Source organism: Ascaphus truei, chromosome 16, assembly GCF_040206685.1.
Source record: "Ascaphus truei isolate aAscTru1 chromosome 16, aAscTru1.hap1, whole genome shotgun sequence".
Lineage (NCBI taxonomy): Eukaryota > Metazoa > Chordata > Amphibia > Anura > Ascaphidae > Ascaphus > Ascaphus truei.
The window spans coordinates 29,066,808-29,080,293 of NC_134498.1; the positions used below are offsets into that span (position 1 = coordinate 29,066,808).

The window sequence follows — 13,486 nt, forward strand, 5'->3', positions numbered from 1 at the left end:
TGGGCTAAAGGGAAGTACCACATGTTCCTCTTTTGAGGATCCGTGGGAACGGGCCTGAGGAAGGGGTATCCAGCCCCGAAACGTTGCCCCCCTTATTCCACCACATCAGCTCCTTGTTTTGCCCTTTTTGGCATATTTTTCCCCCCATTTGTTATTTTTTCTCCCCCTCTTTTGTTTCTCCTTTTTCCCACTCCCCTCCCACCCTCCCTCCCCTCCCACCCTCCCTCCCCTCCCACCCTCCCCTCCCTCCCACCCTCCCCTCCCACCCTTCCTCCCCTCCCCCCCACCCACCCTCCCCACCCTCCCCCCCCCCCCCTCCCTCCCCTCCCCTCCCTCCCCCCCTCTTATGCCGATTAGGCTTACTTCAGTTTTTACACTTTGATCCCTAGATGTGTGTATTCATGCAGTATCTGTCACTGTAAATATATTTTTCAATTGTTTCATTATAAATACAATTTTGGCTTTTGATATATCACAGTGTTGAACTATTATTTCTACATTTATTTTCTTTTTGTGTGCTGGGAACACCCACCAATTTTCTGTATTAGTATTGGGAAGCTCCAGGGTCCCTCCCTCTGTTCCCGTGCACCTCACGTACTCTTATTTTTGGTTTAAAATTGGAGTGCTGCCTATAACGTCATACTTAATGTAAAAATTATGTTTTTATACTGATTTTAAAAACGTATTTACTTAAACATTGTTTTTAATAACCAGGAACAGGAAATTTTGAAGGTTGTGGGCATTAAATATGAAGTTGGGCCGCCGACACTTTGCTGCTTAAAACTGGCCTTTCTGGATCCTACCTCTGGCAAAATGAGCGGAGAGTCTTTTTCGGTCAAGTAAGTATTAATGAAAGAAATATGAAAGAAAATCTAATCGATAAATACAATCCCTGGTTTTGTGGCTCTAACAAAACCGTATGCAGCTGTTAAGAATGTGATTGGAAACCAGCATTGAACCCCTTTTGATGTCGGTGTTTTCTCATTGTTACGTTTACAGTCACCAGAGGCTACTATTGTAGCCTAGTGGTGCTCAGCTCCAGTTTCTTCTGTAGCTTTCGTGTCAGGGGTCCATGCCATATTTTTATTATTCTCTTTATTCATTATTCATATTTATAAATTATCTTATAACGCGATGCAAGCGTGGCTCCCAATTTTCGTATTTAGGAATACTTTACAGCACGATTATTGGTGTCTTAAATACTTTATTGTACAATGCATACAATTGTACGTTATTTCTAACGCGATCCGCTTATAGCGCGATGTGATTCTTTGGACCCAAGCACAGCGCTATAAGGGGGTTGAGCTATATATATATATATATATATATATATATATATATATATATATATATAGCTACTGTGGTCAGTGAGTAACAATGGCTGGGAACCTTTTGAATGAAATCAATAGGAGAATGAAGATGGGATGGAGGCGTTTAGCAGAAACAAGACAATATTTCAAGGGAACCTTCCACTGTGTCTCAAGAAAAATGTATTCTGCCTGTGCTCATGTATGGATGTGGAACTGGGGCCCTAAATGTAAAGATAATTCAGAAGCTTCAGACAACTCGAAGTATGGAGAGAGATGCATGCTGGGTATTACCCGAAGAGACAGGAAAAAGATTGAAGGGTTTCTAAACCAAACAAAAGTCTTTGACATCACAAGGGTGAAGATATTAAAATGGCGGTGGGCCGGACATATCGAAAGATTAAATTATTATGGAACCAGGATAGTACTTCACTAGATTCCAAGAGAGATTAACAGAGCAAGACGACGACCAAAAATAAGACAGGAGGATGAAATCCGCAAAGTGTTTGAGCGACGTGGAGAAGAGAGGCTGAAACCGCAGAACCTGGGGAGATAATTGGGGCTGCTTCATCCAGCAGTGGGGAGACACGGGCTGAAGATGATAATGATATATACATCATGATTATATGTCTTATTGCCACCAGGTGGGAAAAGGGTCACACTACAAAAAGAAAGCGTGGTTTGTATTTGTCTGGTTAGTGTTAGGTTTACAATCATTAACGATCCTGGAAGCTAATTGAAAGTGTTGCTGCCCAAACATGTACAATTTGTTTCAGATGTAAAAAGAAATTGGGTGTTGAACTACAATACCTCCCAAACTCGCAGAACGCACTCGTTTTTCCTCTGTTTACCTATTAACTCAGTCATTTGTTTTGACATTTTACAGCTGAAAACGAACTAGTAACCAGTAAAACTTAGAAGTTTATGTTGCTGCCAAACTGTTTTAACGAGTATGTTTTTGTGTATTGTTTGCCTATAAGGTTGTTCATCGTGGGTGTTACGTGAACCTTTTTTTTTGGGATTTCTTCCTAGGTACCACGATATGCCGGATGTTATTGACTTTCTTGTACTTTATCAATTCTATAAGGAAGCAAAAGAAAGAAATTGGCAAATTGGTAAGTGCTTAGGGATTCGCCTAACAAAATATATAATGGTAGATCCCAGGCAGTTTAATGGGTCCCAAACTGCACGTTGTGTGTGTTTGCGTGTGGTATAGTTGTCTGACCGCGGGAGCTTCCCAAGTCGCTTCCCACAGTGCTTTGCTTCTGCTTCTGCAAGACATTGTGGGGCATGCCTTAGTAATCTCCTGCAGTGACCGCTATACCACCCACACTACCTGCACACACTGCGATGCGGTTCTAGAACCTGGCTAAGCGTGTGTTCCCTCTGAGTTCAGGGACGGTGCATTGACGGGATCAGTCAGACAGTCTTGCTAGCGTTGTTGTGGTGAATAGGCAAATACAAGTTATTAATTAAGGATTCGTGGAACAAATCTTTATTAGCAGGAGGGTCACAGTTTTAAAAAGGCTTATTTCATGTGCAAATGGATAGATGCTGCATTTCACAATGATTTCAAGCGAATAGTTTTTCTGCTTAATGGCTGCATGTATATGTGAGGCCGTTGTATGATTCACAAGGAGGAATGTAAAACATCTGAATATGTTCAACCTTCGCCTCCCTTTGCTGTGTCTCACAGCGACACAAAGTAGCCCTGACACAAGTGCGCTCTCTGGGTTTCCCTATTACAGGAGACCGGTTCCGCAGTATCATAGATGATGCGTGGTGGTTTGGGACTGTGGAGAGCCAGCAGCCTTTCCAGTTGGAGTACCCGGATAGTTCCTTCCAGTGCTACAGTGTTCAGTAAGCGTGTGTGTGTGCGTGTGTGTGTGTGCGTGCGTGTGTGTGTGCGCGTGCGTGTGTGTGTGCGCTCGTGTGTGTGCGCGTGTGTGTGTGCGCGTGCGTGCGTATATCATATCATTAATATGAAAAAGAAGCTTACTGTCTTCTCATGTGCTCGACTGAGCAAGAACACAGCATCCACGTAGGCAGCTAAATGAAATGCAACATGACTCCTCATTTCTTTAATCAGATATGGCTGGGTGGGAGGGGGGTGTTTTCTATTCTGTTAAAGTGACTCTAATTAAATTAACGATGGCCACAACCCTAATGGGAATTTCTAAGAAGGGTCCTTGCCCCCGTTACTGATTAATGAATGAGGCTGTAAGGATATAAGCAATTGCAGCTTTTAACGTTAGAAATTAATTTTAAATGTGTAATGTATGAATTTGAAATGAATTTAGTCTGTAACAGTTTATGTTGGTGAACAGTAGGCGTGTCCGTTTCCTGATTTTATCTTTTTATTTTATTTAATAGCTGGGATAATAATGAGAGAGAAAACATGAGTCCGTGGGACATGGAACCCATTCCAGATGGAAGTAAATATGCTTTTGTTTTTTGCCTTACGATTGGTAAACGTGTGCAGATAAAGACGATGCGAGAGGCTTTCATGCGTGTGTGTGCAGATAAAGGCAATGCGCTAGGCTTACATTCGTGTGTGTGCAGATAAAGGCCATGTGCGAGGCTTGCGTGTGTGCAGATAAAGGCAATCTGCGAGGTTTACATGCGTGTGCGTGCAGATAAAGACGATGCAAGAGGCTTTCATGCGTGTGTGTGCAGATAAAGATGATGCGAGAGGCTTTCATGCTTGTGTGTGCAGATAAAGGCAATGCGCGAGGCTTACATTCGTGTGTGTGCAGATAAAGGCCATGTGCGAGGCTTGCGTGTGTGCAGATAAAGGCAATCTGCGAGGTTTACATGCGTGTGCGTGCAGATAAAGGCAATGCGCGGGGTTACATGCATGTGTGCAGATAAAGGCAATGCGCGAGGCTTACATGCGCGTGTGTGCAGCAGCTTTGCCAGACGAGGTTGGTGCTGGCGTCCCGGTTACTGCGGAGGAACTGGAATCTCTGCAATATAAACCCGTGGAAGGAGAATGGGGGTTGGACTCTAGAGATGAAGTGTGCCAGCGAGTCATTCGAGGAATCGATCCAATTCTTGCTCTGGGTATGTAACAGTCTATTGAAAGAACATCAGGACTTGCTGAGCGATGTAAAAAGGTACATTATAAGTGTCGCCTTCTGAAGGGAAGGGAGGGAGGTAGCTGCATTATTATGGTAGCAGGACTGTAGCCAAATGCACAGGTGTGGAGAGGACCATTTAATAGCCCTACTGAAAAGGAACCAGTAGGTGAATGTTAATGTCTTTGCAATTAGTGATAAATACCAAATACAGGCATACCCCGCATTAACGTACGCTATGGGTCCAGATCATATATGTAAAGCTTCCTAATTTTTAAGACCTGCTAAGGAACAGTGATTGTTATTATGTCCTGATATGTAAAACCATAGAATTTAAGAGGGTGTACTTTATTTTTCACACCACTGCATGTCCTTACTCGCGAGTGTACTTAAAGTGAGTGTCCTTGAACCGGGGTATGCCTTTACATTTTGACTCCTACTCCGTATGTTGGGCTAAGATCTTCTCCAGCACTGGAAAGCATCCTCATGGTATAATGAGTTTTACAGGGCATAAATGCCCTGATTATAGATTGGTATTGACCTATTTTCTTGTTGTTTTGTTTCAGATTTTGCCAGCCCGTTCTGTTGCCCCGTGGACCTTGGCGCCTATCCCTCGTATTGCACTGTAGTAGCTTATCCAACAGACTTCAGCACCGTGCGAAAGAGACTTGAAAGCCTGTTTTATAGGTTCGATTTACTTCAATGTATAGTGGCCAGACTCGGGCGTTTCAGTGGTGTTTTCCAGAGGTCCCATGCATGAGCACACTTTATTTGACTTTTTACCGATTAGGCACATTGTAATGTTATTTTTTGGACATCTGCACTTAAATTAATTCTGTTCAACTGATTTTGTTGCTTTTCCAAGATGGCAATTATGGGAACAAAAGTAGCTTTTAATATGAATTTAGCCGAAACAATAAAGGAACATGTTCGGTTCTAAATACAAATTAGATTTTTTTTTTATCATGTTGGTAAAAGCTTTCTTGTTTTTTTTTTGTTTGTTTTTTGTAGGTTTTTTTTTAGCACTTTATTTTTAATAAACATATTTCCATTAAAAGTACCCTGTAGATATTGTTGTAAAGTGAAAAATCTGCAGCGGGTATTTCCCGTGGTGCCTTAGCTTGGTCACAAAACTTATACAAAAAGAAAGTGGGTTTTTAATTTAACATTTAACAACAATATTTTCCGCATTCTTTACCTAAAATGTGCCACGGGAATTTTACGTGGTTAATTTCTGTAGTAAAAGGAAATCATTGAGAGAAAGAAGTTGTGTTGTGTCATCAGAGGGTAATTAAAGTATGACCGTAATTGTGACGTGTTATAGACGGTCCTAATGTGAGAGACGCGCAAAGCTCGCGCCCGAGTTCAGGAAACATACAGACGTGACCCTTTAGCACAAAAGTTGTGAGTCATTCAGAGCTGAGTAACATCACGGTTATAACCCGCCAAGTACTTCCGCGCTTGAAATATGGCTTCTATTGGAGAGGCCGCGCTGTCAGCTCTTAAGCAAAAGCCCTGGGCGGGAGTTGGCATCTTTAAACAAAATCCAGATACTGGGCGAATCGCTTGCAGATTGCGGCGAATTTCCGAGAAACTTTAAGCCCTTAAATGTTCTGGTTGGCCAGGAATCTGTTTTGGTCAAATAAACCTGAAGTGGTTTGCCAACGCATTTTGGAAAGTTACACACATCTGTAGTTAGAATCTGAGTAAATGTTTAAAACTTGTTAAACAATGTTATGCCTTAAACTTTAATCTGTAATGCAAGTATGTGTGTTAGACCAGGGGTGGGCAACTCCAGTACTCAAGGGCCACCAACAGGTTAGGTTTGCAGAAAGTCCCTGCTTCAGCACAGGTGGCTAAATCAGTGGCTCAGTCAAAGACTGCACCACCTGTGCTGAAGCAGGGATATTCTGAAAACCTGACCTGTTGGTGACCCTTGAGGACTGAAGTTGCCCACCCCTGGTATAACTCCCTACCGCTCACGTATTGTACATTTCTTGTTTTTAGGAGGATCTCTGCATTGATGTGGGAAGTCCGATACATTGAACACAATGCTCGGACATTTAATGAGCCCAACAGTCCGATTGTCAAAGCTGCTAAAATTGTAACCGACGTCCTGCTGCGCTATATTGGGTAAATGTCTTGCTTCTTTGTTTGTTTTTCTTTTCGGAGTTTTTACAATTACTGAAGTGCCCAATCACTGTGTTTTTTGTATTGTTTCATAGGGACAAAAATTGCACTGATGTATTAGAAATCTATAACCAGGTGAAGGCAGAAGACCTCAGCAATACAGATGAAGAAGAGGAGGTGAGATACAGATATTGGGGTACGGTGTTAATGGCCCCAATTATCTCACTGCGAACATTTAAAGCAGCAATTCTATTTTCCTCCCTTTTTTTTCTTTCTTATTTCTATATATAAAACATGTGACAATGTATAATTCTACATGCTTACCTAAGCTGGCAATAGTTTGGTGCTGCTGTTATAAATCTGTAACAATCCTGCTTGTGTGCCTAACATAAAATGGCTGCTTCAGTCAGTGTAACTCAGCAGCTACAATGTATCCTTATATTACTACGGTAACATTATTTATTGTTAGTTTGCAGCTCAAACTATTGAGAATATTGGCAACAAATTATCCCAAACAGGAAAGTGTTGCAAAGATCTTGCACTCCTCTGTACCTGTGCTAAAAACCTGCTGTAGAAATCAAAGGATGCTTTAAAACGCATTAAAAATGGCATTAAGAGTTGCTTTTAAAAAACAGTCACTTATCTAGTACTACACAACTGTTTTATTTTAAAAAAAAACCCACAAGATTTCACGTTTTGCTGCTTTAACAAATGCAGAAGAATTATTTGATGTCAGTGACGCTCGATACATTTTGCTCGTGAAATGTCTCCTTTGAACTCGACATGAATTATTAGCGTTTGCAGAATTCTTACTTCTAAGATGTCACATTGCATAAAACACTGTTTTATTTGTTTAGAATGTCGGGGCTGATGCAGAGTCTGACGGCCCAGGGACCTCAGCAAGGCCGGTGAGTACCCGTCTCACACCGCCTCATGTTACATATTTGGGGATTTATGGGTTGTTCTTTTATCTCAAAAATATTATTGGAAATACTTTTTAATCTGTGCAACACACACACATAAAATTAAACAAGTGATTCACTTCCTTAATATTCACACACCCGGAAAGTAACAATTTGACTTATTTGTTTACTCTGAAGAATAGTTTTTCTTTTTCGAGGTCCCCTTTATTCATGTGCATCAGGCTACTTATGTGGGTCTGGGAGCAATGGAAAAGCTCCACAATTCCTGTGATAAAAGTGTTAAAAAAAATGGATTTAAAAGGTGAATGGAAATGTGTATATATATAAATATAAAATTCACTAGTATAAAGCCCATAACCATAAATGGACGTGATTTATACTAAGATGAATTAAATAATGTGTCCAAAAGTCCGCAGTGTACAATCAGAACAGGTGAAATGTTCCAACCCAAAAAATAGTGTTCATTTGGTTTGAAAAAAACACCACAAGATGTCCTATAAAAAGTTCAACGTGGAATACATCTTGGCGATTTCTGACAGCTCCCTCTGAGATGAACAGGATCCGCCAGAAATGTACAAAAGAAAATCCAGACGCGCGCACTCCATAGTTTGAGAAGGTACCTTCATCTGTCGCAGTCTGATTTCATCATAATTACTTTGGAATCTAATGCGCGTCCATGCTGCCAAAGCCTGTGCCGGGCACGATCGCATTGCCTTAAGGCATTGATCACACCCATAGACCACGCGGGCGCACGTGCGCAACAGAAAAGGGGGGCGCGCATTGCGCGAGGAATCAGTTGAAACTGATTTCTCGGTGCGACAGGCAAGCCACGCAAGCGGTTCGCCCAATGAGGGCAAACCAGCTCCGTGACGTCACACACGCGCCCCTAGACACCCCCCGACAGCGTCAACCATGTCCGAAAAATACGCCCGCTTCACGCAGGTGACGTCATGGACGTGCACGCCTCCGTGCGGGCGAAGGCTGTTTGGACGCAGCCTTAGGAGAAAAGAAAAACAAAGATTTGTTGATTTGAGAACCAACAAAGACATCACCAAAAGAGAGTACCATGCAAATATTCAAAGTGTATCAAAATAATCGTTTCTTTGCTTCCCTCTTTAAGGTAATTTGCTCTACGAAAAGAAGTCTTCGCAGTGCTAATCCGGATGTATGGAAAGAGAAATGCAAGGAGCTGATAGATCTGATCTATGAGCGGGAAGATTCGGAGCCCTTCTGGCAACCTGTCAGTATGTCCTCATATCCTGTGAGTACACCAGCACCTGAGTGTCTGTACTGCGGGATAGTTACATTATAAATACAGTTTGTGTTCATTATAAATGCAATGTGTGTTCCAACTAGAGGAACCCCTGTAACTGCTTCACCACGTTCCCAAGCTGCCACGCAGGTTACAGTACCCGGAGAATGGGCCTGTGCAAAGTACTGAGTAGAAAAATAAGGCAGTGCACTGCCCAAAGTAACAGGAGGCTCACGGTTTTTAGCAACAAAAAATAGATTTATTACATAAAAAGTGGACAAAAGGGTCCCCCCTAGGCTGTAGCAGGGGTCCACCAACTAGTTTCAGGCAAAAATGCCCTTTATCAAGGTGTACAGAACAACCCAAAAAGCCCCAATTTATAATACAGCACTGATCGTGCTATCACGTGACGTCACGACCAATCAGAAAGCAGCACCTATTAGATGTGTCACATCAATACATTAAACTTTATTAGACCTCACATGTCTGCAAATACAAGGCAATGAGTATGGGCAAACAGGTAGTGCGCTCTGATTGGTGCACTGACTTCTGGAACAATTGTAACTTTTTTAAACTGACATTTAGAAACGTCCATGACAAAAAAAAGGGGGCTTCTTAAACCTTAGTGCAAAGATAAAAAAACAACAAAATATAGAGAACAGACATTCTACATAAGGACTAACATTAATAATACACTTAAAAAAAGAATATTAATAACAATTGCAGCTTAAAATTAAAAACATAAACATATGTATAAAGTGCTATTAATCAAAATTGTGAGAGAGATAATAATACATTAACTCCCATGAGGAATTTTAACTATGTCCTAGATGGCATGAATATTAAAAATTGACAAAAATAGCACAGTTGCACACAGAACATTTGCAAGACCTGGAGGGCACAAAATAGATTCATACATTATTGTTAAATGTTACTTAATCATTTATCCCCTCTTTCCTTTGAGATTACTAAACACATAGACCAGAAATTAACCCTAAAATAAAAAAAAGAGAAGGGGAGAATCCCCTAAGTATGGAATCATGTATGTGTAATGTGCAAAGTAATGACCTTGATTCCTCTGTAGGATTACCAGAATGTCATAGAGATTCCAATGGACTTTACATCGGTGAAAGCGATGCTTGAAGCTGGAAATTACAGCGATCCGTTGGAGTTCGGCAGGGATGTTCGACTTATTTTCAGTAACTCTAAAGCATATACCCCGAACAAGAAATCAAGGGTAAGAAATCCAGGGGACACATTATGGTTCTATGTTCTTCTGCATTTCCCTATGGGAAAGAGACGCTTGTGAAGTGCTCAAACTGAAGGTTTGCTAAGCAGGTGGCACCTTAAGGCCCATTCAACACATAGCCCCACTTACCGGATATGGGCCTTAGCTCTATTTGGCATTTCCTTATCGAGATATTGTGAGCTTTTCCCCCACCGTTTTGAGAGTTTTTTGCGACTAAAGGGATCTTATTTGACACATGGAAATCCGGGCCAGCGCTCTGTCCTGCGATGTTCTTTTAGTTATTGTGTTTATCTACTTTAATGGAGGAACGCGTTCTTGCAGGTTACCGAATACACATCTACTCCTTGCTTACTTGTCCTACATGAAGGTTCGTCTCCATCCCAACAAATTATTAAGAAACCTCCTGCTCTTGTAGTTTATAATCCAAGACTGAAATCTTTCAAGTCCCAATACTATCAGAAATGTAAATGTTACTATTTTAAAAATAATCTTTGTGATGTGCGTTTTATTAATGCAAAAAAAATAAATAACCTTTTAATAGTAATTGGCTAAGTTGTCACATCCAAAATCCAACCTTTGATACTGCAGTGTATGGGCACAGTGACATCTCATGCTATAAATCAGGGGTGGCCAACTGCAGTCCTCAAATTTCACCAACAGGCCAGGTTTTCAGGATATCCCTGCTTCAGCACAGGTCGATCAATCAGTGGGTCAGTCAAAGGCTGTACCACCTGTGTTGAAGCAGGGATATCCTGAAAACCTGACCTGGTTGTGGCCCTTGAGGGCTGGAGTTGGCCACTCCTGCTATATACCGTACACAATACATGTGCAACTTCAGGTACTATATTTGCAGGCTGCTCTAATGGCACACGTTCTGCAGGTTTGTAGTGTGATTTTTGTACTAATGGCTATAAAACCTCTGTTTTTCCCAGATCTACAGTATGACGCTCAGGTTGTCTGCTTTGTGCGAAACATACGTCAAGAATATTATCTCTGATTACAAATCGGCCCTAGTGTTCCAGCAACGGAAGAGGCAGAGTTACCGGAAGCGTACCCGGATCCGGAGCAGCAGCAGCAGCAGCAGCACGGCCTCCAGCAGCACCACCACTTCTAGGTAATGGAAATGACATAGCAATCTTTCTGACTTCATGTGTCCTTGTGTTGAAGATACGGTTGTGTTATGTTATTGGTCACTTCCCTGCTTCTTGCTGAAGATATAATAGAGCTGTTATCTGGCTGTCGGTTCATTATGTTTTCTTGTTGCAGTCCTAAAGGAAAACAGAAAAAAATGAAGCTTCAACTGAAACTGAACCAGACGGTCTCTCAGCCTTTGCCTAAGAGCAGCTCTTCTTCTTCGTCTGAAAGTAAGAGGCACGCGAATAGCGTCAGACACCCTACAGCCCCCTCTATAATTCACATGTCTTAGGCCGGTCTGCACCCCTGCCTTTCAACCATTATCACCTAGCATACAGTGCTCCCACTGCAGCACGGGATTCTGGGAAATGACATGCAAATGAGCACACAATGTGTCACCTTTTGCCTGAATTATCCATTCACATGGAGCCCATTTAAGCAGATGCATCGCCATTCACACAGCTTTTAAACACAGCATGGGAGTAGCAAAGCAAGTCAAACCACTCACAGACATGTTTCAACCTTGATGGGTTTCATCAGTGTGAGGTTGGTTTATGCTTGCTTTGCAATATTTCTAGGCTGGGTAGGTTTACCATTACATTTTAAGTTATGGTGAGTGAAGAAGGCAACGAAAAACCTCCAAAGTTAGCATATTGCCAATAAAGAATATCACTTGTGAGCACATTCACATGTCTCAGACAGGTATGCACCCTTTCAACCATTATCACCTAGCATGCAGTGCTCCCACTGCAGCAAGGGATTCTGGGAAATGACATGCAAATGAGCACACAATATGTCACCTTTTGGCTGGATATCCAGACACATTGTGTGCTCAGTCTTTGACTGAGCCACTGATTGAGCCACCTGTGCTGACACAGTGATATCCTGAAAACCTGGCCTGCTGGGGGTCTTTAGGACTGGAGTTGAACACCGCTGTCAACTGTTATAAATAGAGGATAACATTAGTTTTAGATGAAGCTTTTCAACCTTGTTAGCTGCTTTAGGCCGTGATTATACCAAAAAACGCACGCAGCATCGCCCGGAGCGATGCCGCGCAGCACCACAACAAATGGTATGCATCCCCGCAAAGCGCTTCTACCTGCCGTGACTGTCGCGCTGCTTGCTACTGCAATGCGGGAGACAGTTGAAGCATTTTCCAAATTAGTTTTCTGGTTGCGACGGCCGCGCCATGTGACGCAGCCGTCCAATCAAAGAGCAGATGCCTGCCTGGTCTCCCCTGCATTCACGCGCGCTGAATAACGCTCTGCAACGTTGCAAATGTCACATCACAGATGCGCGCACGTATTGCAATGCATCTGTATAATCGCAGCCTTATGATGCCAAAGAAATGTAGTTCGTTTATATGTCGTCCACTCTTCTGACCTTAATACCTTTTGTGTGTGTCTGTGTGTTTCATTAAAGATGTGTGTTACCGGTTTGGTACTTGTCATGTTGTGTGGTAGAAAAGCAAGCTGCGCATTGTAAATTCTGGCTGTTGCTAAAGGTTTTGTAACTGTTTATTGTTCCTAGCTCATTTCATTTTATGGAGAAAGAATAAAGATGTACTAAACATTGATTTAATTCCCAGTGTCTGACACTGCAGAGGAGTCTGGGAAATTATTATTACTCCCTGATGAGGAGCCGTCGTCATCATCTGGATCTAATAAGCAGAATAGGAGCGAGACGGACTTGGACCAAGCAAATGGTACCAGGGCTAAATCCACTCCAGTGAAAGGTAACACGCTGTTCCTTTTGTGTGTTTGTTCCTTGTAGCGTTTGCATTAATGTTGGCTTCTTTTAAACCTGCTGAGATTATTCACAGCCTTATGCTGCTATAGAAGTCGTTTAACTCAACAATGCGTTGTAATGTGTTATTTTCCACATCCGATGCTATTTACTGGACCAACAAGAAAATTCTTCATAGATCCAAAACCAAACTTCTTCTTAGAATGAGGATAGAAGGAATGATGCTACCAAAGGTGCACTCATTTGAAACCTCCAAGTTTTCTTAGCTGCACCCCCTAAACATTATATAACTAAATATAAAGAAAGAAATGGCCACAATCAAATGTTGCTAGTATGTCACCATAATATATTATACTGGTGGCCACCCGTTCCCACCGATGAGAGAAGGTTTTTGTTGGAATTGGTCCCAGGTGGCACAGTAAAATAAAAATCTTGTTCACAGCACACAAAAGGCAAAAAAGAGGTGATGTAAGTCAAAGAAAATTTTAATAGGCAACAAAAAAAAAACACAAATCCACATGGGATGAAAGTGTCAAACTACAAGACATCTACGAAAAATGTGAGAAAACATGGGAGAGATGGGGATGAGTGGGGAAAATGTAAAAGTACAGGAAAAGGGGGGCGGCAACGTTTCGGGGTAAGAACCCCTTCTTCAGGCCCGTTCCCAG

At 42.0% G+C, this 13,486-nt stretch overlaps 1 protein-coding gene across 2 annotated transcripts in view; it reads left to right on the plus strand.

Annotated features, from left to right (window-relative positions):
* Positions 1-13,486, plus strand: part of LOC142467335 (bromodomain and WD repeat-containing protein 3-like) — a 48,179-nt gene that overhangs the window by 27,311 nt on the left and 7,382 nt on the right. Inside the window, exons 16-29 of one of the 2 annotated variants that reach the window (XM_075572893.1) lie at positions 715-839; positions 2,340-2,422; positions 3,056-3,167; positions 3,681-3,742; positions 4,215-4,370; positions 4,951-5,071; positions 6,392-6,517; positions 6,610-6,691; positions 7,372-7,422; positions 8,558-8,698; positions 9,774-9,926; positions 10,871-11,052; positions 11,205-11,302; positions 12,661-12,807. In XM_075572893.1, the coding sequence (XP_075429008.1) occupies positions 715-839; positions 2,340-2,422; positions 3,056-3,167; positions 3,681-3,742; positions 4,215-4,370; positions 4,951-5,071; positions 6,392-6,517; positions 6,610-6,691; positions 7,372-7,422; positions 8,558-8,698; positions 9,774-9,926; positions 10,871-11,052; positions 11,205-11,302; positions 12,661-12,807 (1,639 nt within the window). The remainder of the gene's footprint in view (positions 1-714; positions 840-2,339; positions 2,423-3,055; positions 3,168-3,680; positions 3,743-4,214; positions 4,371-4,950; positions 5,072-6,391; positions 6,518-6,609; positions 6,692-7,371; positions 7,423-8,557; positions 8,699-9,773; positions 9,927-10,870; positions 11,053-11,204; positions 11,303-12,660; positions 12,808-13,486) is intronic. The other variant, XM_075572894.1, reaches the window with a different exon arrangement.